We start from the raw sequence: 24,781 nt of genomic DNA, 5'->3' as shown, positions 1-24,781 counted from the left end.
GTAACTGTAATTCAGATCTTGGAAATATTTTGCGCCTGTAGTTTGTAGATGTAGATGAGATATATCCAAAAAAGTTCATGCATCTAAGAATCCATTAAAAACTATTTCTGGTTCGGCTCTCACCTTCCAGAGGTTGTTCGCTGGCTCAGCGGAAAGTTCTATGTATGACAACAAATCTCGTTAAGCTAAGTTTTTACAGCATCTGAATATTAAATAAGTTTCCTACACAATACAAAAAGAATTTCAATTTATTGTGTTGAGTTTTTCATTTAGTTTTTGTCACTTTTATTTATAAAATTTAAAAATTTCTAATTAAACAAAAAAGTTACATCTTACAACTTGGTGGCTTGCTATATAGTATATAACTTGTTTTCTTTCGTTTCTTGTTGGGAGATTTCACAATGTATAAACAAATTACAAATAATATGTATATATATATATTTATTATATTTAGCTAAACTAAATAGGAGATTGTGGAGGATGCTGGCCAGCCTGTTGCAACTTGATTGAATCTTGTTTATGCTAAAATTAAAATTGCACCGTCACCAGTTAAACGTATATATACTCTATTTTTAGTTTTGTTAAAAAATTAATTTAGCTAAAAAGTTTTACTTGGCTTTTATCGATTTGTATATATGTATACATACATGTATATATGAGTGTGTGGGTGGATAAATTTATCGTTCATATTATACTCGATAATGTTTTGAATCAGGTTTTTTTTATAAGATTTGGAATACTTCATTAAATAATATTTACACAACAGCAAAAATAGCATAAAATTTGAGCACAATTTGTTGTTAAATTTTACATCATAAGTTTTTAAAATTAGTTTTTCTTTTAAGAGCTGTTGGTGTTTTCTTTACTTATTTCTTGTCGACTAAGTCTAAAAACTCTAAATTCGAACTTAGAGAAATATTTTTATAATACAATTTATATAATTATATTTTTTATTTGCTTTACACACACAATTATATATATATGTATATAAATAATTATTTTAGATGTATATTTTTTATAGCTACTCTGTACATTAGTTTATATCTATGTATGTATGTATATTTATATCATTTATAAATATACCTGCTTTATATATATCTGATGTGGGTCTTAATCAAATACTTTTCTTTACACTGTTTATGATATGCGTGCATTGAATTTTTAACTTTTTAAGAATTTTTGTTTTATGATTATGATTTGAGAAGCTTCTGTTAATGTTTTTTAAATTTTAATTTATGATATGCAGCGCCATCTGTTGTGAATTTTAACAAAGTTTTTTTTTTTCATTTGGTACAAAGCGAAAGATAATTTCAAGAAAAAAACAAAACAACAAAATCGTAACTTAAACATTAAATATATGGATGTACATATATGTATACATTCATTTTATAAAACACAACGCTTGATATTTTTATTAGCTAAGGGAATGTGCGAGCTGCTTCGGTTTCCATATGCTACAGATACATATACATATATATAAATACATATATATATATATATACATATAGCTTTACTTCATATCGATTCTGCTGCTATGACACATAATTAATATTTGGATACTCGCTCACGAAATGAAAAGGGTTTGCTAGGTTTAAGCGACGTGCCTCTGGCTTGAACCTTTATCTACGATAGGGAGTTTGGAATAACTAAACACCGTAGGGATTTTCTTAACACGCCCATTTCAGGCATATAAAATAGGAATTACTATGTGCTTTTACAGAAATTTGGAATGCATAGTCAAGCCAAGATAAAACAATATATGTATATATATACGTCGCCCATTAGAGGCGTGCCCAAGCGGAAGAACAAATGATAGAAATTTGACAGTTAACTTGATGCAAGCTCCTGATCCGTGAACGAGCATTAGCCAGTCGGTAGCTACCGACTGCGGCTTTCTAAGTTGCTCTATTATATTATTATTATTATTATTATATTTTTTTGTGAAGCACAATGTCATTTAAATGCCAATTTATTGGTACTTGGTCGGGGCTAGTTAAATATCTATATATATACATATATAGAAGTATACATATATATATACCACAAAATCTATGCTTTATATAGAGATATTTATGTACACACACGCGCGCACTCATACACATTGATTGGGAAGACATTCGGCACACACACACACGCACACTCACACACACGCACAACAGAAATAACTATCAACTTAGCGCTACAGAAAACTTAGTTAAAAACCGCACAAAATGCTGGAAACTCTTGCTCCTGCTCCTTCTGCATGTCCTGCTGCTCCTGCTCCTAGTTCTTCTCCCCCGTCTGCTGGCAAATTAGTTAACATATATATTGTAAACACAAATTGGAAGTTCTTCAGTTATTTGTTTTTAGTTGTAGTTCGTAGTTATCTGTTTAGCTATTAGCTAGTGCGCCTGCCACTTGAACTTGGACTCCATCAGCCACTGCTGTCCCTTGGAGTAGTTGCAGGGACGCAGCAGCGGCGTGCTTGCATCGTCTCGCGTGGCACGCTGCAAGCACTGGCCCGTGTTCGTGTGCCTGATCCACTTCTCCTGCAATACAGATTACATAACGGTATCCATTCGCACTGGTACTCCATTCAGCACTTACCTCTGCATCGTACACCCATTCCTGATTGCCGCCCATATTGTGACAGCGCACCATATTCACTGGCCCATTCGCGCTGGCCGCATCCAGGCACAGATCATCGGACATTATCTGCTGACGCTTGGTATAGGCGAACACCTGATTGCCGCCGAGGCCGTGGCAGTAGCTGCTGCCCACCTTCTCGTTGTACTTGCGACCCATGGTGTCCAGGCAGGTTTCAGTCTCTGCATTGCGTATCTATCAGAAATTCGAGCATACAAATACATTAATAGGGTTATTCCTTGGGCAGCTATTGTGTATCATATATTTGTTTATTAAACCCTTTTTTCTTCACTTAGTTTTCGATTGGATAATAAGGGTATTCCCAACTTCAATCGCTCACTCAAGCCTTACCTCGCCCAGATAGTAGTAATCCAGTGGCATTAAACTCTCTGGATAGACGTTCTCCAGATACCAGCGGAAGCTCTTGCATTGCAAACGTTCACGCAAAGCCTTACGATCGCTAACATCTCCAGCTGAAGCTTTGCGAGCGCCTAAATGGATTCCAAATCGGATGTCAAAGAGAAAAACAGAGAGAGAGAGAGAGAGAGAGAAGAAGAATGGGTACAATTTTAGTAAACTTTCAGGAGAATAACTGTAGAGCATCTATGTTAGTGTGCGTGTGAGTGTTTTTGAAGCTACAATCGTGTTGGTTAACAGTTATATAAAAAGCAAAAGAGATCGTGCAGAACTTTCTCCTCCAGAGATCTAAACAAAAGCCAAAACTGTGCAAATATACAAATGTAGTTAATATAGTTATACAAAGCATGCAATATAATCCATATATATTTTGCTATATACAAAATGTACGCTTAAAGCTTATTACATACGGGGTATCCAGGTGCAACAAATTTCAATTTAACAAATTCACGGAATACCCTTAATCAAATGGAAAATACGAGCTAAAATGCGTGAATGTCGGAGAGCGGGGAAGGGACAAAAAACAGGCGTCGTGTGGGTGGGTGGGTGTGGCATTATCATTTCGAATTTCTCGTTTCTTTTGGACAAAACAATATACAAACCAATAAATTGATAAAATATATAGACATAACGGAACCTTCGGGAGTGAGAAAAATGGGTATAAGAAAATAGACAAAGGAAAAAAAGTTAAGAAAAACAATGGACTCATACAAAAACAGGTAAGAATGTTGCAACCGGTCGTATCCGGCTGTTCAATACTCGTTCACAGACTAGCAAGCCTTATATATTATTATACGAAAGAATGTTGGATCTAAGAAGGGTCTAAGATGATCCTCCGGTAAATTTAGGAATTATTGAAAGACATGATATTCCTACAGTTGAATTTTATGCTTTATAACTTTTAAAGAAATAATTTTATCCGAGATATTTATCCAATATATTTTAGATCTTGACTGCTCAATATCTCAATATATATCCCAAATTTTCTGTTATAAAAAACTTGGGATTTAATTATAGAGTATGAAAATTATAAGATTAAATTGTATGAGATTATAGATTCAATATACCAAGTCTTAAACCCCCAAAGCAGTTCGGTAATGGCTTGCTTTCCAGACAGACAGACGAACGAGCGTACAAAATGGAAATTACTCTTAACCAATATACTCTTATCACTTGGTGAACGAGTATACACAGAAAAACACAAGTAAATAAATACACAGAGTGAGCTTTAAAAAGGGGTTCTTGGTGGGGGTGATGGGTGGGTTTTGGTTTAATACTTGGCCATGCCATATATCATATATATATATAATCTATATATATGAATAATAGAATATAGGTAAATTATATAATATACATATATGTGTGTAGTATATAAGACAGACAATTGCAAAATGCAGAGCGTGCTGCTTGCACAAGAAATATATAGATATATTATATATATATATATATTATAGAGAGATAGAGAGAGAGAGAGAGACAGAAAAAGAGTGAGGCAGAAAAGCAGGTGAGAGAGACAGACAGATAGAGTAAAATTGCATTCAGCGAGAGTTTTAATTGATTTTGTTCTAGTTGTTGTTCGTTAACCTGGATAAAAACTGTAGTAGAACTCTTTCCAGTCGTCCAGCCAAACCTCGACCAGACGCGCATTGTTATGATTAACAATCTCCGTCGTACCGCCCGGGAAGGTATATGGGGTTGATTTACGAAAGACATGACCGACACGGGAACAGGGCGCTATCTCAAGCAGGCCGCCGCACATCCAAACCTGGACACAGGGGCACCAATAATCAGTCAGAGTTCGGTTAGTCGGGCAGAGTTGACATGAAAATGGGGTTAGGGAGAAAGAAAGAAAGAGAGAGAGAGAGAGAGAGAGAGTAAGTGATAGAGAGGGAGAGATGGAGCTTTACACATATATATTCAGTAATAGAGTTTGGGCGGACCGAAGTAAAGTCTGCATAGAGCCAAGCGCAAATATTGACCTGAGTTGGAGCTGTACCTAGGGAGCTGCAAAAGGGCGGAATATTGTGAGAGAGGGATGGGTAAGCAGTAGGGTACAAAGTTCAATTAACAATTAGCTTAAAGAGTTGGATAACTCCTTGAGTGGAGTATATATATATATAGAGTATTTGGTATATGCTCATAGCTATCGGAAGCTAGTTATAGCCATAGTTAAGCGAGTATCGTTGAGGCTGTATAAGCAGAGATCCATAACGAATAAGTCTAAGGAGTAGTTGTTAGAAACAACCAACGAGTACTTATAGCGAGTAGCTTAAGATACGTACGAGATTTGTAGGGAATAGCAATAAGCGAACAAGCTTCATAGTGAGTAAATCTTAGTCTTAACGAGTAACTGTAAACAGTCAGACCCGCTATAGTGCCGGTCTTTATCTTAACTAGCAAAGCAGGCGAAACTCTATGAGCCAAGTTTAATGCTGCAACGAGAATGGCCAAAAAGTGAGTCCAACAATCCTAGCCAACAACGAGAGAGAGAGAGGGAGAGCAAGAGAGAGAGACGCCTAGATAAATGTAACAAATCAACTCATATAGATAAAAAAAAGATCACAATAAATTATATAATACTTAAAAAACTTAGGAGTAAAAACTAAGCACTAGAATATGAAATACCAATTCGTGTACAAATACATAAATACTAAAATTAAGTTTAGTTTAGTTTAGTTTAGCCTAAGTTAAAGGAAAATGGTACTCAGTGTTAGATGAGTGTTATGATTAATGTATTATTTGTATTATCCAAAATATTCTGTTTCGCTTTCTTCGTATTTTGGTTAGTATTTAGTTAATAACAAAAAGTTCGCGCTTGGCTGTTGCCCTTGGCGTCTCGTTTCGACACAAATATACGAAACATTTAGTATATAAAAGAAGAAAATTTCCAAATTAATCAAATCCATATTTATCAATATACTAATTATGATTGTTAACAAATTATAAAATATATATGCCGAATTTGTATTATTTGGTTAAGCGACGACAGAGGCATTAGCTTTTCATTGTTTTAGTATTACATTATATTCTGTGGGTGTTACGATACATTACATAATATGCATGTACTATATATAGTTGGCTAGTTATATATTATATATATATATGTGTGTATATATTTCGATATATTATTCAAATGTTTTGTTAATTATGCTCAAAATAATGTTCGAAGCTTGTTTTTCTGGCATTGTTTTGGTGTTGTTGTTTGTGTTTTAGTATTTTTTTAGTATATTGTAGCGCTTCTGTGTGTTGCTTGGAAACTGTACTCAAAATATTCTTGCAGTTGGGGATATTCGTCGTATATATAAGGAAAATATATATAATTTTTATACTACTGAAATAATTGCACTGATATAATAGATATATTTTTCCCATATCTGCAAAAATATTTTAATTCCGGCAAGCCGAGACTAATTCTTTGATCTGGAGTTAATTCTGTTCTTAGTATTTTTTGGTATTTTTTTAGTAACAAGTGAAAGCCAATCAAAATATGTATATCAAAATTCAAGTGTTAGATGCGCATTAATAGTATTTAATTATGTAAGAATTAAATGTTTGTTATTGTTTTAAATTTAAATTTAGTTTAGTGTGGTATAAGTGTTGTTCGTTTTTTGTCAATGTAAATTTTGGTTTTGGTATTTTCGGTATTTTTTTTTTTAGCGAACCTGTGCTCATTGCATAATAGAAATCACGCCACTCGTCCAGCCATACCTCGGCCACCCGCGCCGCATTATGCAGCACAATTTTGGCCACGCCTCCCGGGAAGGTGTACGGCGATTTGTCACGGAACACGTGACCCACATGCGAGCAGGGTATAATTTCTAAAATGCCACCGCATTGCCATATCTAGAGAGTTGTCACAGAATTTGGTATATTTTTTTTTTTAGTGTTTCGTTGTTTGTGATTCGATTTTTCAATTTTAGAAATAATATTTAAGAAAAAAAAGTAAAACATAAATTAAAAATTAAGATCTGACTCAAATCAGGCGTAGAGTAAATGAACAATGATAAATAATAATAACCAACATTATTATTATTATTATAATGATTATATGAAAAATGTAGGCAAATGGGCAACACTTTTTTTTTTTAGAATTTTTTGCGGCTTGGCTTGGTAGCTGTAAGAACGAATGGAAAAACGATAGAAGGAAAATAATTCAGTGCGTTTGGCCTTACTCGGAACGACATTTCCAAATTTTCACCGCCCCAGATGTCCATGCCCTCGTCGTAGGAGCCAATCTCATAGAAGTATTCCTTGTCGATCGAGAACAATCCGCCAGCCATAGTCGGAGTCCTCAACGGAGCTGTGCGATCGTTATTCCGCCTCGCCATCTCACGCTGCGGCACACGATACCTGAACGAACAGGAAATTCAGAAAGGTTAAATGATATTCGATTCAAATGAGAGTCTATATATTATAGCTAGGTTCATGCAAAGGAAAAGCCAACGTAGTACACGCACCATCTGAAGTTGAGCTTCCAGTTGAAGCCGCCCCACGTCGAGTCCGATGCGGTTATATACTCAAACGTATCATCCGAGATGACATCGATGATGGGGCAGACGACGGTGCGACGATTTTGCACGATGCGAGCGAGCAGAGGCTCCAGCCAGCCCTCAGTGCACTCACAATGGGCGTCCAGGAAGGTGATTACCTCACCTGTCACATGCTCAGCGCCGAGCAGGCGAGCGCGTATCAGGCCCGAGCGTTTCTCCGTGCGCAGCACAAACGTACGCACAGGTAATTTGGCCACATAATCCTCCAGCTGTTTGCCAAGGAAGTCTGAAATAGCAAAGTGAAACATTTCAATAGATGAACAGTTATCACGAAAAACTTGAACAACTAAATGCAACAGATTCAAGCGCTAGTGCGAGGGAGATGGAGCAACGTTGGTACAATTCGAGCAGGCAACAAGACATGCACACACACTTGAATCCGTCTGTACATGCATAAGCAATAAAGTGCTTGGCTGGCTTAGGCATGTGTATGTGTGTGCGTGCTCCAAGGAGTTTTTTCACAAGCGCACCAACACTTGCATAACACATACAAAAATAATCAAGCATAAAGTGAACATCTCATACGAGCACAGCCAACGACAGAGAAGCCTTGCTGCTTATGTATGTGCGCATTTGAGAGAGCAACCAAAAGAGAGCAAAGTAGCGGAACCATAGAGGAGAGAGAGCAGCCAACTGCCTCGCTCGCACTAAGTCCCAATGGCACTCAAGTTCCGTTGTGCATTGAGAACATTATGAGAGGCAAATATGCAAATACGAACAAGAGGTGCGAGGGGATGAAGAAAAGTTTGCTCTAGCTGCCACAACTATGTGCATACATATGTATGCAATGCTCTATGTTTCGTTGCTTACCTCGCTCACTGGCATCGTCCACCAATATGATCTCCTTTAGTAGAGAGCGCGGCGATCGATTGATGACGCTCCAAACTGTGCGCAGTAGGGTGGTCCACGCCTCATTATGGAAGACAATAACTATTGAAGTCGTTGGCAGCTTTGAAGGATAGTGTTTGTGACGGCAGCTGGAAAAGAATAATGATAACGTTTATTATAACTTCATCTAACTGTTAACCTAATATAACCTATTTAACCACTTTAAATAGCTACAGGATATTCTCTCTTCTCCGCACACTTACTTCTCATGTCGCACATCTGTTAGCGAGCGATTCAATGAGATCATATCACTGGCCAATAGATTGAATTGATTCTCCTTGAACTTCTCCTTCATGAGATCCTTCATATCGGCGGGTATTTTGACGGGTTTGCCCATTTCGCCAGGTTTACCCCGTGCCTCTCGCACTGTGGGCGCTTGGAACCATTTCTTTAGGACAACACTGCGATAGGTCATCGAAATGCCACCAGAGACAAAGCCCTGGCCCATTATGGGTGCCGGACCACCGCCATTATCCTCGCCATCCAATGACTTCTCGGTATTTATTTCATTGTCATTAACGAGCTGATTGTCGTCCGCCAAACGCTCAGCGTTGGGCAGCTAGAAAGGGATGGCCAGAGATATAACAGTTTATAACATTTCCTTTATATACGATATGTCATTAGCTCACCTCAACGTCGTATTCGCCGGCTCGCCTGCAACGCCAGCCATCTTTACCGATGCAGTCCGAATAACGGGCAATCAGGACAAAGTCAAATATGACCCAAACCAATGAGGTGAGCAGGACAATGCGACAGGTGTTTGAGCGCATCCGTCCGCGCATTTTGCGTGTAAATGTTTGCAGCGTCATGTTAACTCTATATATGTATGTGTGTGAATGCTGTGCGCTTGTCAAACTGTCAAAGTTTAACCTTTATTAACTATACAAAATTTTAAATTGCAAGACAAATTTGATTTCTTTACTGTCAGTCGTTCAGTTTAGCAGCAATCAGCTTTTGTCTGTCTCGGCGTAGCTCAATGCTCATTCATGTTAACTGGTTGCAGCAATCTGCTTTTGTCTGTCATTTGTGCATGGGCTACTCTTGATGCACACTCTTTTAACGCGCTGTTAAGTTGAGTGCTAAGGATATGTGAATGTGTCGTATTTGTTAACAGTATAGAACTCTTCTTATCAGACTTTTGGTTAACATGCGCTGCTCTATGCTCCTATGGAATTGCTTTTATTTTGTCGTTGCTGCTATTGCTGCTGTTGTTGTTTTGGCACATTTGTGTAGCAGTCGCACTCTCTCTCTCTCTCTTTCCCTCTGTCTCTTTCTCATGCTACGCAGAGTCAAGCGGCTGCTGCTTTTGTTGTTGGTGTTGCTTAACTAGTTGCCCCCCTTGTGGCATCCTCTCCGGTACACTCCAGTCCCCTCGACACCCGCTGCCAGCTCATAGCCGCCCCAATAACCAGTTTCTTGCTCGCCTCTTCCTCTTCCTTTTATATGCCTCCGAAAGACCTTGAGAAACAAGTCAACTGTAAAGAAAGCATACAAAAATCAACATTAACAAATATTCGACAAGAGAAACAACAACAAAATACCATAAAACTATAATTTATGTATGTAAATATATGTCTAAAGCGAAAATGAAAGTTATATTCGTGGAGATTACGAGTTTTTGGTCACACAATAAATTGTTAGCTCTTTGTTCAGTGACGAACTCAACTTGAAAAATGACTTGCAAATATTTTTGTTTTCAAGCCAAACTTGAATCAAACAATGTTTATTGTTTTTAAAGAGCAATTGTTCCATATCCATATTTTTTTCCATATCAATAAATCTTATAAGACCTTTCCAATTGTAGCGCAGCAACTAATTCCAATACGACAGCTTTCAAATAACTACAATACAATCTGTTAAAAGCTTATTGTGCTGTTAATTAACAGTGCGCATTAATCTTATGGGATTCTATGTGAAAGTCCAATTGAAAAGTGCGGAGCAACAAATCTTAATACACAAATGTTTACCAAGCTGTTAGCTAACAGTGCACATTTATCTTATAAGACTCCAGTTCCAACTAATGTAAAGTGCTAACGCAATAGGCATTTCTCCCCTAAGCTTATCGCAAACATTTTCTACCGAGATTTCCTGGAATTTTTCCCAGCTGCAAATTTTTTGTCAATAAATTGAATACAATGGAGAAAAAAGAAACGTTCAAGTGGCATTTTCTCTAATGTCAGCTCAAACCACAAAATCCTCAGAAGCATTTTACGAAAAAGGAGGAAGAAAAAGAGACACAAATTGGTACCGAAATTCCGTTGACAAAGGTCATAGTCGCAGCGCTCCTAAAAATGCCACAATACAACAGCAGCAACAAAAACAACAATTTGTTGAAACAGACTAACGGAAACCGGCACCAAAAACGAGATGTCGGTGGCTACTCGAATCATGTGAAAACTTTACAACGTTAGCTTCTAGACTCAAGGCATACCCTATAACAGCAAACAAATTATGGTTAACATTAACATTAACATTAAACTAGCGTCCACATTTAACATTAATTTTGAAGTAAGTTTACAGTTTGTTTACAAATTTCCCTAACGGTTTCCCTACATCAGAGCAGCTTTAAGTATGTTGGTATATATGTGTGTATATCATCTAAGATATGCAACAGTTTGATTTATTGACTGCTGTTAATAACAGCTAAAACTTGAAAATAACGTATCAGATTCCCATGCATCCAATAAGAGCTCCAATGCATTAATGGGTATCACGAAAAAGCGCAACTCTTAACGGTATTTTTTTGTTGTCTTCTTTTTGCGCACATAACATGCATTTGAATCATTCATAAGGCATGCGACGAGTGCCAAAGCTGCGCCTAGATAGCATGATAGGGCAGTGCAAGCGAGAGAGATTGATGCATGGAGTGAGGAATGGGAGGGAGAGCGGGTAGGCGTAAGCGCATTCCAAACCAGTTTCCCATAACACGATGCACGCACACGTCAAGCGCTTGTCGAGAGGCCGCGCGAGTGAAAGAGATGCATAGAGACAGACAGGAGTGAGGAGAGGGCAGTTAGTTGAAAGGGCAAAGCTGTTAAAATATGCAGTTGCATGTGCAGAGCAGCGCATGATGAAGAGAGCAGCAGAGCGAGCGGGGCAGAATAACGAAGTGGCAAATGACAGCCAGAGCTAGCAGCGTTGCCAGAGTGTCCTTCAGTGTGCGCCACAGGACAAGCTGTCAATAATGCACTCAATAACAAAGATACAAAACGGGTTTTCAGCTGTTCACAGAAAAGACTATATTGTAACAGTATAAAAAAATAAATTACAAATTTAATAAAAACTGAATTAATTAAAATATAATAATCTTTTTTATTTTTTCTATAGGCATTCTTTAATTTTGCTGCAATCATTTTTCACAGTGTACATACGTTCATATGCATGTCTGCCCGAACAATTTAATAATTTTTGCAAAAGCTTTTTGTGTAATGCGGCTGTCACATTTCGTTTAATATATTATTTACAAAATGCTTTCAAAAAAAATCGCATTTAAAATATTTATGAAAACATAAATAAAAGCATTTCAATTAATCAATCCAGTTTTTTTTTTCTGCTTTCATTTATGAATAATTTATGCAACAATTTTACGCAATCGTGAATCAAACTAAATAAATTATTCATGAGTAGGATTTGCATAGGAAACGGTAAATGATAAACGAAATTATAATTTTAATTCAAATTAATTAAAACGTCAAAAATATGCGAATTCTATTGTTAGGCGTGCATTCAATTAGCGCACCCACTGTAGCAGCCGGCACATGAAAGTAAAAGGTCTTCAACTGTTAGACAACGTCTGTTAATTGGACTGTTAATCAACAGCTAATCACTGCTAACAGGCATATGCAACAGATCACAACATCTAATGGTCTGCTGTAATCAATGCAAACAGCTTATGGTTCTTATGCTATTAACGTTGGAAATATTAATAAAGACCCATTTATCACCTAATTATAATTCAATTCAAATCAATTGAGGCAAGGCAGCAGAACACAAAAACGACAAATCAGCAAATGCTCTACACACAGCGAGAACAACAATATTAACAGCCTCAATGTAAACAGCCGCAGTGTAACAGAGTGTGAGTGTAAGAGAAAGAGAGCAAACGTGCAGCAATAACAATTGACAATCTACATTTCTATATACATATATATGTGTGTGTGCGTGGGCGCCGTTTGTGAGCTGCCGCTGCTGCTTTGATTTGTGTTTATCGCATTTTCTCCTTTTCACTTTGATTTCGCATTGGTGTAAGTGTTGTTGTATGTGTGCTGATAAGCTCTTGTTGTTCAGCCTTCAATTTTAGTAACAAAGTTTTGCTAGCAACGCTGCATAGCGTGCGTAAATTAAATTTTGTATTTTAATTAAAAGTCGCACAGCGCGTCGCACAGTGTTTCGGAAAGCTGTCAAAGTGTAATAAATTGAAACGACACGACGTCGTGCTGCTGTGCGCTCACACACACTAACACAAACGCCCAAGCACCCAGCATAGACTCTCGCTGTCTGACCCCCTCTAGCGCTCTCACTCTATCTGATACACTTTGTAACGGCGCTCTGGACACACTGAGCGCGGCGGAAGCAAAGTTTTTTTTTAAGAGAGCGACGAGCTGTTGCTAGAGCTGTTTATGGCTACTGATAAGCGTGTCTGCTATAGGCGGGGTACACTGTAGACGTGTGTGTGTATGTGTGAGTGTGCGTGGCACTTGTAGCACACTTTGACATGTTTTTGCTTGTTGAGTGCGCGGCGTTCACTTTAAACGCCCCACAACAATTAATTTGATGAAAATCTGTGTCAATTTCATGTGAAAAGCTTTGACGCCAAAGATAACAGCACATAAAATAAAATACTTTAGCTGTTTATTGAATAGGAAGTAATAACAATTACTGATATTGTATTCTTGAATTTTTCGTGTTGGCTTTATTTGTTTAAAGAAGTAGAAAATATCCAAGTTTACTTTTTTGCCAACTCTTTAAGAAACGACTAATAAATATAGGCAAAAATAGCTCAAATTACATTAGCGAGATTCCAGACATATGGACAACACTGAAACATCGCTGTGACGTGGTGACAACTGAGCAGCTAATAACGGTTTTGAAAAAAGCTGTTTTGAAGCTATTCGAGCAATTTATTAATGAATTGGCGAGTTGGCAAGTTGGCAAAGGTCGCGTCAAGTGGCTGGCGGCTTGTTTTACAACAACGCAACAATAACAACAACAACACTAGCAGCAGTTACAAATGAAATTGTAACAGAAAATGCAATTAAGCGGCGGAAAACAAAAAGCACAGTAAGACACAACCATTCGCAAATGTCAGCAATTAAGCTCAATTAATGAAAATGTCAAATTGTGTAATTACAAAGAAAAATTAAAAATTTAATAGTTGCAGCGACTAGAGGCCCCTGGACGACGATTATGATGACGGTCAATGGGTTCCCATGGTACAAATAAAACCAAATTATATGAAATGAACATGAAATCAGTAAAGTAATTAATCTGTGCCTATGTTTATCATTTAAAAAAGATTCGAGTCTCTGATTACAATTTTCAAATATGATCCACATAGTAGAAATGGAAAATATACAATGTAAATTTCCCTATATACTTCCCTATATACATTTGCACACTTATTTATAGCATCACGATCCACAATCAGTTCCACGACTTACATTCCACATTGATAAATATCCTGCAGTAGTTGAGCATCATAAATCCAAACGAAATTTCCCACATGCTTGATATCACCTTTATGAGTTCCTTGCCCACAATTTATTATTGCAACAACAAATGCAGCACATTTATCTGCACACACACACACACATAGACATTCCACATGCCAAACGCATTCACACACAAATAAATTCATCATTCGAATGCTGCCGCCAGCGAGCTACCAAAATAAATCACTGGGCTGTTAAGCCGAGCGCAAAACACATTTTGTATAATTAAGCACGCGCTGAGAAACACAAGCACAAACACAGGCACAAGCACACAAGCGCAAACAACACCACACAAATGGGGAACAAAAAAATCCCACATAAAAAATACCGCTTCTTTTTTGGGTGAGAGCAAAAACACATCAAAAGCCGCACCCGCATGCATTCAGTACCCTACATTAGGCAGAGCGTGGGAGACAGAAAGAGAGAGAGAGAGAGAGAGAGCGACAGAGGCAGAGTACAACTGCATTGAGCGACCCTGCACTTGGCGCATTTCAATGATCCGTGATGGCCAAACGCCAGATGTGGACAAACTGATCCGCTTATTGTAGGAGAGCAGAAGAGCGGGTGGAGCGAGAGCAGAGAGCACGCACACAAATTAAATTTATTTCAGTTACTCGCTGCTGGCAATACACAGTGTTACAAATTAGGTCTATAAATACACACAGAGAGTCTCAAGCACACACACACACATGCATATGAGAGCTCAAACACGTTCCACGTTAAGCGACGCATCGTCTTTGGCGCAACGGGTTAATGAACTGCGCCTTGACAATCAAAATAATAAAATGTTAATTCGCCAACCGGCTCTTATCGAACTCTGATTAACTCTACTACATCTAAATGTATTCTGACTCTGAACAAGCTAACGGATCAGCTGTGCGATAAAAATTAAATATGGGTTAGAGAGAGTGAGAACAAGAGAGAGAGAGAGAGAGATAGAGAGAGATAAGCACTAGGAATTTTAAAGCTTGTTTTTCACATCAATTATCAAACAGTATAGATAAACGCCATTTCCCCTGAATTCCAGGTTAGAAATAGACATAACATGATGTTAGAGATCTTACTACTTGACTAATGATAACAATTACCTATAAAAATAATGTCAGTTAAACAAAGTTTGTGTCTGTATAAATAGGTTTCTGTAAATTCTTTAGTCACTTTTATCTACAAAAATTCCACATTTCTTTTTAGGTTATTGGGTTCTAGTCTCGATTGATATGATATTAGCAAGAAAACAGTCATACTATATAAATACATTATTGTGATAGCGTTAAGAACTACAAGAATAAAACACAGACCCCAAATAAGTTCGTTCCACAAATAAATAAAGCTGCAAGCCGAAAGCTGTGCAAATGAACGAAATTTTATTTGCAAAGTAAAACAAATATCAGAAAAAGCTGTTTAAATTGTTGCCCATTTTTATCCATATATACATATACATACATATACAGCAAATGGTCCAATTTGTGTCAATAAACAAATAAATATCTCTCAGCCTGGGCTTAAATTCCTTAAGCTCAAATGACGAAGAGATTCCAAAATGAAATAGAATACATTTATAACACTTAGCTAATTTACTAGAATATAACAGGTAAGCACATAAAAACAAAAGCTCTTAGAGTTTGTCGCGAAATAAGGCTAAGAATCTGTTTTCTCCTGCGAAAGTTGGCTCTACTTAATCAAGAACAACTTAATCATCATCGTCATCATCAGCATTATCGTTATCATTATGACTCTCTGGTCATCAGTTATTCAACGCATTTGCCTTGCCTCTCATCAGCAGCTCATAAACCGAATCTTTGACACAAAACCCAAAAAAAAAGGCACAAAAAAGAAAGAAGAAAACATTCCTGACACGCATTTTAATTAAAAGCAAATAGGTTCTGCAACAGAGGCTGTTACCGCTGCTGCTGCTGCTGCTAGGGGGATTTCGGTTGGGAGATGGGGGGTGGTGGGTTGGCAATGGGCGCGATTGGCGCGCATACAAAAGCTTGCGCTAATTCCAACAATTTGTATGGTAAGTTGCACGAGTTTTTCATTGCAAAAAAAAAGAACAACTAACCTTGATATGACACGCACAAAATACCCTACAAGAATATATATAAGTTAGATGCATCTCATACTTATACACATAAAATATGTTTTAAGCAGTTATTTTATACTAAATATAAGACAATACCATTTAAAAAAGGATATTCTTTAATTTTAACAGTTTTTCTATGCACAATCGGTACATTGCCTAAGCTTCATGCCATAATTAAAATACCCTCTAAAATATCCCTTCGTTCTCTCTCCCTCTTACAAATGTATAACAAAGCCGCATACAACTACCCAATGCTCAGTGATGGGATTTTGGTATTTGGTTTTAAATATTCCCTCTGCTGTTAAATGTACCAGACAAGTGGGCGTGGGCATGGGCGTAGGCATGGGCGTAGGCGTGGGCGGTGGCCAGTGTCTGTGCGGTTAGAAAGCAGCAAATATGTATGCTAAGCGTCCAAACCGTTTGCATAGCAATGAGCAATTGCCAGCGAGCGGCGTACCAACAAAAAAAAAGTCCCATAGCAAAGCAAATCATTTCATTCCTTTTTTTTTCCAAACATAAAAATGTTCTAATTTTTTTCGCCGTTGTTTTGCGGCATCCCGATTCGTACAAGTTTGTTTTGCTCTAAGCCTGAAGGCTGTGAACATACCCTATAAATTGCTCCTAAACACTAAGTACTAACTAATGTATACATTACTTTTTTAAAATATAAATAAAAATTGTATTTAATTGAAAGATTTTTTTTTTCCTTTTACAATGCTTTGATGAAAAACTTTTTCTTTTAGGGCTCAAGCCTTACAAAATGGAACAAATCCGCGAGCTTGAGAAAAGTTTTTCACATTTTATTCTCTCTTGCTTTTTTTTGTGATTTGACATTTGGTCCACGGCCGTCAGCGGACACCGACGACTTGACCCGCATCATTAACTTTTTTTTACCATGCGCTCATTACAGCATTAGAGACACTGTTTTCTCGCTTGTGCGTTGCAGCTAAATGCGATCAACATTAAGCGATGCGGATCATGAGTAAAGAAAGCGTTGACAATGAAATCTTGATAATGAACCATAAAAAGCTTAATGTTATTTAATTTAACAGTTAGTTTAAATTTCTTCAAATAGGCTTTAAAATAAATATTATTTCAATAAAAATATATTCAATACCGTTAAAGTTTGTTTGCAACCAGTGTTGGCTTCTCTGTGAGCTGTAAGCACTCGTCATAAATCACGTTTAAGCTTGTTCGCAATAATGTGCGCGCATGAACCTTAACAGCTGTTGACATCATTCGTTTGTCTTGCGGTTTTCCTAGCAACCCTCACGCATCCACACACACGCATACACATACACACGTGCATACGCACACATTCCAAAAGACTTGTCGTCGTCTCTCTTTAGTTGCTGCCGCTCATCGCTCTTCACAGCGTTCGCTCTTCTTCTTCTCTCCTTTGTGGTGCCATTAAAATGTTATTTCCTTATTATTATTGCCCTCAGCGCTTAATCGTCCTGCCCAAGAACAGCACCGGCGCCCGTCGTGGGGCACTCAACATGTGAGTGAATGGCTGTATAAGCGATTGACTCACTGACTGACTAACTGACAGATTGACTGCAATAACAATACATATATTGTGTGCATGTATGCATATGTATGTGTGTATGTATGTACATACATAAATATATTATATGTCCAGTGCGTGCCGGCGACAATGGCAGCACATTTCTATGGCATGAATTTGCGTGAGACGTGGCCACGTAATCCTCAGCTTTTGTCGGTGTGTGGCGCCAAGAGCACACTCTACACACACACACACACACGCATGCATTCAATCTCACCCTCACACACACACAAAGACGTTCACTGCTGCTAACTTTGCAAAGCGTAACAAGTATGGGTGCTCCACTTGACGAAGAGAGTGTGACAGGTTGAACGACTAAGGGATACCCTACAAACACTTGAAAGAGAGGGTAAAAACTAGACAATTTTTATAGATGAAGACAGATAAATCAAGACATAAGCTACTGCATAGAGACAACATATAGCAACTATGCTAAGGCCAAGAGAGCGAGAAAGAGAGAGAAGTAGAAATGATATTTATGCTAATTCGTCTAATAAATAAAAACAAAAATTATCAGTATATTAAGATGCTGAAAAGTACACAGAATGGCGATTGTCATTTAAATACCCAAGCCAAGAACTACAAAGTTTCGATGCATTGAGAAATATATTTTATGAAAACATTTACAGGGCATCACAAAAACCTTTACTGCAGCTACATCACGTGCATTATGATTACAATAAAGTAAGAGAGCAGCAGGAGCTCGTAATGCGGATGCAAATGCCAGATCGGTTGAGTAACTAGTTTCAAAAATCGATAAGAGTTTTTAATGCGATTATTCTCGTCGGCTCGTCAATGTGTTTGCCATGAGGGGAACCTCTACTAAAAACATCTGAGCTAATTAAAAAGTTGCGTAACTTTTCGATTACCCCTTGCCTTGGCCTATGGGTGGGACGGACATGACCCTGGGCCAGTGGGCCGCTTAGTAATTAGCCAAAGTGCAATCGTGCGTTGCTTGGCCTCCTCTGCTTCTGCTGCTTCTCCTTCTTGTTCTCTTGCGGCCCTTATCAAAGGCGAGACGAGCGTCCAATCAATTTAAGATATGAGAACCAGGAACTAGTGAAGCAAACTGGCTCATACACTTGAGTGCTAAACAATGTTAGGCAAATTCCCAAACACGATTTCAAAATGCTGTCAAACCTTTTTACCAAGATCTTTTACATACATGAGTACATGTATAAAGTCAGCCTGTGGCTTGATTTTTAATTAATTGAAAAACAAAGAATAGTTCACTTTAATGAACCAGTTCATTATTACCTTAAAAGTCTGAATATTCAGATAGGTCCTTCTACTCATCTGAGTTTCTTCACTAGTTTATCCTAGATGAGACGTTCTACTATTCAGGTGGATATGTCGACTAGTACACTCGAATTAAGGAATACTCTATCAATCTCTAGTTCATTTTAAGGAACCAAGGAACTTGGCCAGGAACAGGTTCCCTTTCACCAAAAAAAAACTTGTTTACCTCATATTTAATTGCCATGTTTATTCAGCTGTATATTTTTTCACTAGTTCATTTTAATGAACCAGCTCGCAGACACCTAAATGTTAATTCGTGGCGCCTCGCTAAGTGAACAATTGCAACATAGTTTCTTCATCAAAACATTGTCACATTGTTAACTTTGATAGCACATATGACACACATATTTTAGCATATTAAGTGGAACTAATTACTTAATGAGCACCCCTCGGGCGCCCACTCAATATGTCGCTCTCTTTCTGGCTGCGACTATCTGCAAAGATTTTTTCCGCTTGTTAGTTGCGTGGCGGCGTTTCATGCGCTAATAGTTAACAGCAGCAGCAGCAGCAGCAACAACAACAACAACAACAACAACAACAACAACAACAGCAGCAGCAGTGACAGCCGAAGCCACAGCCATAAAACAAACAACAGTTGATCAACATTTATGGGTTCGCTACGGCTATCGCTATTTCTCTTCTGCTTCCCCTTCTTGCTGTTGCTATGGTTGTTGTTGTTGTTGCTGTCATTGCTATTGCTGCTGCAACTCCAACGCCGCCAACCTTGGCAAAAATGCTGCGCTGGCTGCTGCGTTGGCGTTGGCGTTGACTACGCGTCACTGCCGCTGCTGCTGTTGCTTTTGTTGTTGTTCTCGTGGCTGACTTTGTTGCTGCTGTTGTAGTTGTTGCTATAACTCCAGGGCTTTGTCAAGTACAGCTACGTTCGGCCCTGGGGCTGTCGCTGCTTAGGTAGGGGGCGTCGAGCAACGCATGGCTCATAAATTTCTTGCTGCTTTGCAATATGAAATATTTGCAGCATAATTGAATTAGGTATGTATGTATGTATATACATTTATAAATATACGTGTATGTATGTATGTATGTGTGTGTCTTTCTCTGTTTCTCTCTCGTGTGCGTTGCGCTGTAAATTTTTAATTTATGCTCATAAATAATCAAGCCTTATTCATTAGACTACATTCGAAAGACAGCAAAACAGACAAAAAGCTGAAGCAAAGAAAAGTAAAACAGAATTTTCTCTCTCGGTATGCACATTCCTAATGTTAAAGTGACTTTGTGAAGTAACTATTTTAAATCTCTAAGAGGATATTATCATAAATAATGAAGTAAGTCATGTCAGATGTGAATTGTGTATGAATATTTACATAAACAAGAAGTTTTTGGTAATTCACAAAGTCTTGAAACACTGGAAACTTTATTGAATATCAAATGTAGATTAGAGTCTGCAAATTTAAGGAAAGTGCAGCTTTTGTACATATTTCCACATACTGTTAACATAACATAACACTATATAGACCTATCTATTAAATACACATACATACATATATGTGTTACATCAAAACCAAATTTACAGCATATTAACACACATATGTTAATATATTGTATTATATCTAAATAAAATTTACTGTATATTAACATGTATATATTAGCTTCCATGTTAAGCAACTGAAGTGCTGTTATCGCTTCTGTTAACTTGAAATAACTATTAACTCCTTTACATGTTCACATAGCAAGTCAAAGTGTCATAGCTGTTAACGTCAGCCACTCTGTAAAAGGCAACAACAACAAAAACGACAACCGGCAGCGTGTTGTATGAAAAAATAAAACTTATTATGTGGCAATAAAAAAATGTCGTTTCTTTTGTGTGCACTCCACATTAACTACCTTTATACATTTCAATTTAATTTTTTTTTTTTTTTTCGTTTGTGAAACTTTATTTTGTCCGCCAAAAATAGAAACTAAAAGAGCGCTTGGAAACTTCAAAAGAAAACGATTTTGGTGATCAAGTCGCAAGAGAGCAAGAAAGCGAGGCAGAGGAAGAACGCGGATAGCAGCGGGCGGGTGGGGTTTAAGTAAAGTTCTCAAGTAACAAAGTGGCTGCTGCTAGTTCAAAACGCTGCGTAATCATTTTTCGGAAGCAAATGGACAGCAAGAAAAAAAGTTCAGCGAAGGAGAGATGGGGGTGGGGAAAGAAAGTAAGTCAAGTAAAAGCTGTGCAAATAAACGAAGGCGGCAACGTCAGCTGTAGATAAAAGTCGTTGCATGACTGTGTGCGTGTGGCTATGTCTGTGTCTGTGTTTGTGTGAGGCGCAGACAAAGACAAACAGTAAGAGCAACAGCAGCAACAACAATAATAACGACGAGAATAGCTTAAAAGAAATAAGGCCAATGATGCTTGTAATTGTAGCCAAAGCAGACGCCAACTTGACAACGTATTTGTTGTTGTTACTGCTGTTGTTGTTGTTGTTGCTGTTGCGGGCGTGCAGCTAAGGCCAAGCAAACTCCCAAGGCAATACCACATTATAAGTATGAGGAAGAGCGAGAGAGGGACAGACGCATGCAAAAGCACAAATGAACTCAAGTAAAAGACAAAAAAAATTGAAGAAAAAAATGTGCAATGTGCGAGCTTTGAAAGTGATTATCGTTTTCTGTGAGAGCCGCTGGCAGTTGTTGATGATTATGATGATGATGACGATGATGGCCTTCTCAACGAGAAGTCAATCAAGCAGCAACAACTAGACAAGGCACACACTGAAGTGAAACAAAAACAGAAAAGGATGAATAGCGCCGCCTGCTGCAACGGTAAAGTGCAAACAGTGTTGGCGCAGCAGAAAGAAAGGAAACCAGCCAGCCAAAAATAAGGCTAGCTTAGATACAATGCATTACTTAGCGCTAAAATAAATGTTTTAGTGAATATTGGTTTTTAACTCTGGAAAATATATTATATTTGAACAAAATTTAGAGTCAAAGATTCGATAGAATAAAAGCTAAATCTGCCATTAGCCAAAATCAAGCAGCCAGATTTGGCTTGAAACAAAGTCAAACGGCCAACGCTAACTGCGACTTCTACTCCTGCTCTTCCTCGTAGCTGCAAGCTTTTGAATGTTAACATAAATTGTTTTCTCGCCTTTCAATTCTGTTCCATTTTCTTTTGCTTCTCATTTTTTTTAATAACACGCCAAAAGCAATCAATAAATTAATAATTTTTAATCTGCCATGAACCATTTAGCTAATACCCTAACTTTTAACGACAAACGAGCATTGAAAATTAGTAAAATTCTCATATTTCATTAATTTTTTTTATGTGAAAAGTACCAAATGGCATGTTCTACACAGTATTGTAAAAACAGCTGCAGTTGGACTGTGGGGAAATTTAGAGAGCATCACATCTGTGCCTGAGCTGTAGTATCACTAACTGTTATTGCAGGTGCCATGTAGTAGTCTCTCTGTGTTTGTGTGTGTCTGTAGTTTTAGTGCCTGACTCTGGGGAAGTTTTCGCGCTTTTGATAGCTTTCTCTTGTACACTTTGGGCATTGCAACAACGATCGGGGCACATTAAATGTGGCTAGTTATCTGCTTGTGGTCAGTGCGCCATGGCCCACTTTATAGCTTCATTTGGTCAGAAAACAGCATTAGCAAGCAGCAGCAGCAACAACAACTCGAGAAACAGGCAAGCTGGCAAAGCTGGCCAGGCAGGCAATTAAGTACTTCAGGCTAACTGCTGGCTATAGTCGGAAAATCTCCATACACTCGGCCAAATTTTCGTATAACAGTTATTATCGATATTTGCATATGTGATGGGGATTTATTTTTAAATTTCCTTGTATAACAGCACAACTGATGGGGATATTTTTGAATGCAATTCGAATATTTATTTGCGGTAAAATTAAAAATGTTTTATTTCTCTTTATAATTTTCTCTGTTACAAGTTTCTAGTTAAAAGTAACATCTATAGTTTAATATAGTACAGTAAATATAATTTACATACACGATATCGGAATATTTATCATTTTGGACATAGTTATAATGATAATTTATATTTTTGTCTCGCAGTATTTCTCTAAGTGTAGCTGCAATAATTCGCAATGCAATCAGCACTTCCAGTACTTGCAAAGGCTCCCACAATACCGGACCACCCCACCCCACTTCAGCCCTTTAATACAGCTCGCTCAGGTGGGCAAGCGATGAGGGATGAGCACTTAACATTAATTACAGCGCAAAAAGCGGCCTTAATGCATTTGGTGCCACTGTGCGCCGGCCAGTTGGTTGAGTTGATAAAAGGCAAATGGAGAAGGAAAAAAAAGCAAACACATTTGCAATGTCCCCCAAACGACGATAAAAGCGACTGCAAATGAGTGCAGAGCAGATAAAAGAAAAACCTGCGTCGACTAACAGACACACACACACACAAGAACAGCAACATAGGCGAAAAGCTAACAAAAAGCAGAATTGCAACCGCTTGAATTAGAGATGAGCATCTGGTTGCATTGAGAGGGAAGAGGAGAGAAATCAGCCGCGAACCGGTTTAATTGACCGACCTCCAATCAGAATCAAGTTCAAGACAATGCAACAAAAATACCAAACCTCGAAAAGAGATTAGCAATAAATATTTACTAAAACAAAAAATCAAGAGAGAAGGAAAGAGGAGAAAAACTTTGGTTTATTTTTACCTTAAACGTCGTGCAGTCCGCGTCGCTGTTGGTGTCTCTGGCAGGGGAAATTCCTGTGAAGCACACGAAAATATTAGAAGCAGCAGCTGAGGCAGAGAACGAAATGTGCACGCGATTTGCCCGGTTTATTTACTTATTTACGCCCTGCAATTGGATGCGGGAACGCGCCCGACGCACTTTCTACAACTACAATTACAATCCGTGGTGTGTGAGTGTGTGCGTGTGTAGTAATTTTTTCTCTTTCTTATTTCGTGTAGTAGGTATCAAGTGCCTGCGCACTCAAACACACACGCACACAATAATAGCGGTGTTTATGTATGGATATGTGTGTGTGGCACTTTGCCTATTTTCTTTTATTAGTTGTCAAATATTCACAATGCCAAATTTCATATATTTTGACAAATTTAACTCACTTTGTAGCACTTAGAATTAAGATTTTTTTAAAATTTTTAATATTATTCTTTTAATAAACAAACGCGTTGCTGTCGTAGCGCCGGCTCGACTGCTGCCTTGGATGTGCGTAAGTTGTATTTAAATTACTTTCGCATGTATTTTTTGGTGGCGTACACGTCGTCCGCGTCGTATCTCAACAAAAACGTTTAATTTGTTTTTTATTTATTTTATTAAATACATACAAAACAGACCACGCCACGCGTCCGCACCGTTTGTTGAATCAGAAAAGAATGAGTGAAAAAACCCCAAATGATTATCGATACATCGATAGAGTAGCTCTATGTTGCTGGCAGCATGTTGACAGCGCTGTAGCCCTGGTATTTTTCGCTTGGCAACATGTGGCCAGCTGCTGTGAATGGAAGAGTGCGAACAAGTGCAAGTGATGGCAGCGCTCGATGTAAATGTTGCGGGGTAAATAAGCTACATACGGCACATATGATGATTCATATTGTTCATATTGTTGTCACCTTAGGTCTAGTCAATTTTAATTACAATGAGTGTTTGTCAATAGAAATACGAAATAATTGCTTTTCTTTGTTATTTATAACATTTAATAAAAG

The 24,781-nt window shown here is 37.9% G+C and overlaps 2 protein-coding genes across 5 annotated transcripts in view; one reads left to right on the top strand and one right to left on the bottom strand.

Annotated features, from left to right (window-relative positions):
• The window catches only part of LOC108649650 (uncharacterized), a 203,819-nt gene that overhangs the window by 76,861 nt on the left and 102,177 nt on the right, over positions 1-24,781 (top strand). The gene's annotated exons all lie outside the window — the stretch shown is intronic.
• Positions 348-24,522, bottom strand: Pgant5 (polypeptide N-acetylgalactosaminyltransferase 5). 4 transcript variants are annotated; one of them, XM_018098621.3, is made up of 11 exons: positions 24,404-24,522; positions 23,769-23,821; positions 9,110-9,955; positions 8,684-9,039; positions 8,403-8,569; positions 7,500-7,818; positions 7,215-7,392; positions 4,627-4,807; positions 2,977-3,116; positions 2,587-2,820; positions 348-2,528 (listed from the first exon to the last, which is right to left on the bottom strand). In XM_018098621.3, exons 3-11 carry the CDS (start codon positions 9,287-9,289, stop codon positions 2,382-2,384), a joined length of 1,902 nt encoding a protein of 633 aa, XP_017954110.1. In that variant the 5' UTR covers positions 9,290-9,955; positions 23,769-23,821; positions 24,404-24,522; the 3' UTR covers positions 348-2,381. The 4 variants fall into 4 exon arrangements, with proteins under 4 accessions (XP_017954110.1, XP_089114713.1, XP_089114714.1 ...); XM_089258587.1 differs by lacking the exon at positions 4,627-4,807 and adding an exon at positions 6,705-6,885 and having other exon boundaries at positions 24,404-24,520; XM_089258588.1 differs by lacking the exon at positions 4,627-4,807 and adding an exon at positions 6,705-6,885 and having other exon boundaries at positions 24,182-24,464.

The sequence above is a fragment of the Drosophila navojoa genome, chromosome 3 (assembly GCF_054131105.1).
Source record: "Drosophila navojoa isolate 15081-1374.11 chromosome 3, UAZ_NAV_1.0, whole genome shotgun sequence".
Classification (NCBI taxonomy): Eukaryota; Metazoa; Arthropoda; class Insecta; order Diptera; family Drosophilidae; genus Drosophila; species Drosophila navojoa.
This window is presented reverse-complemented; position numbering and strand designations above follow the sequence as displayed.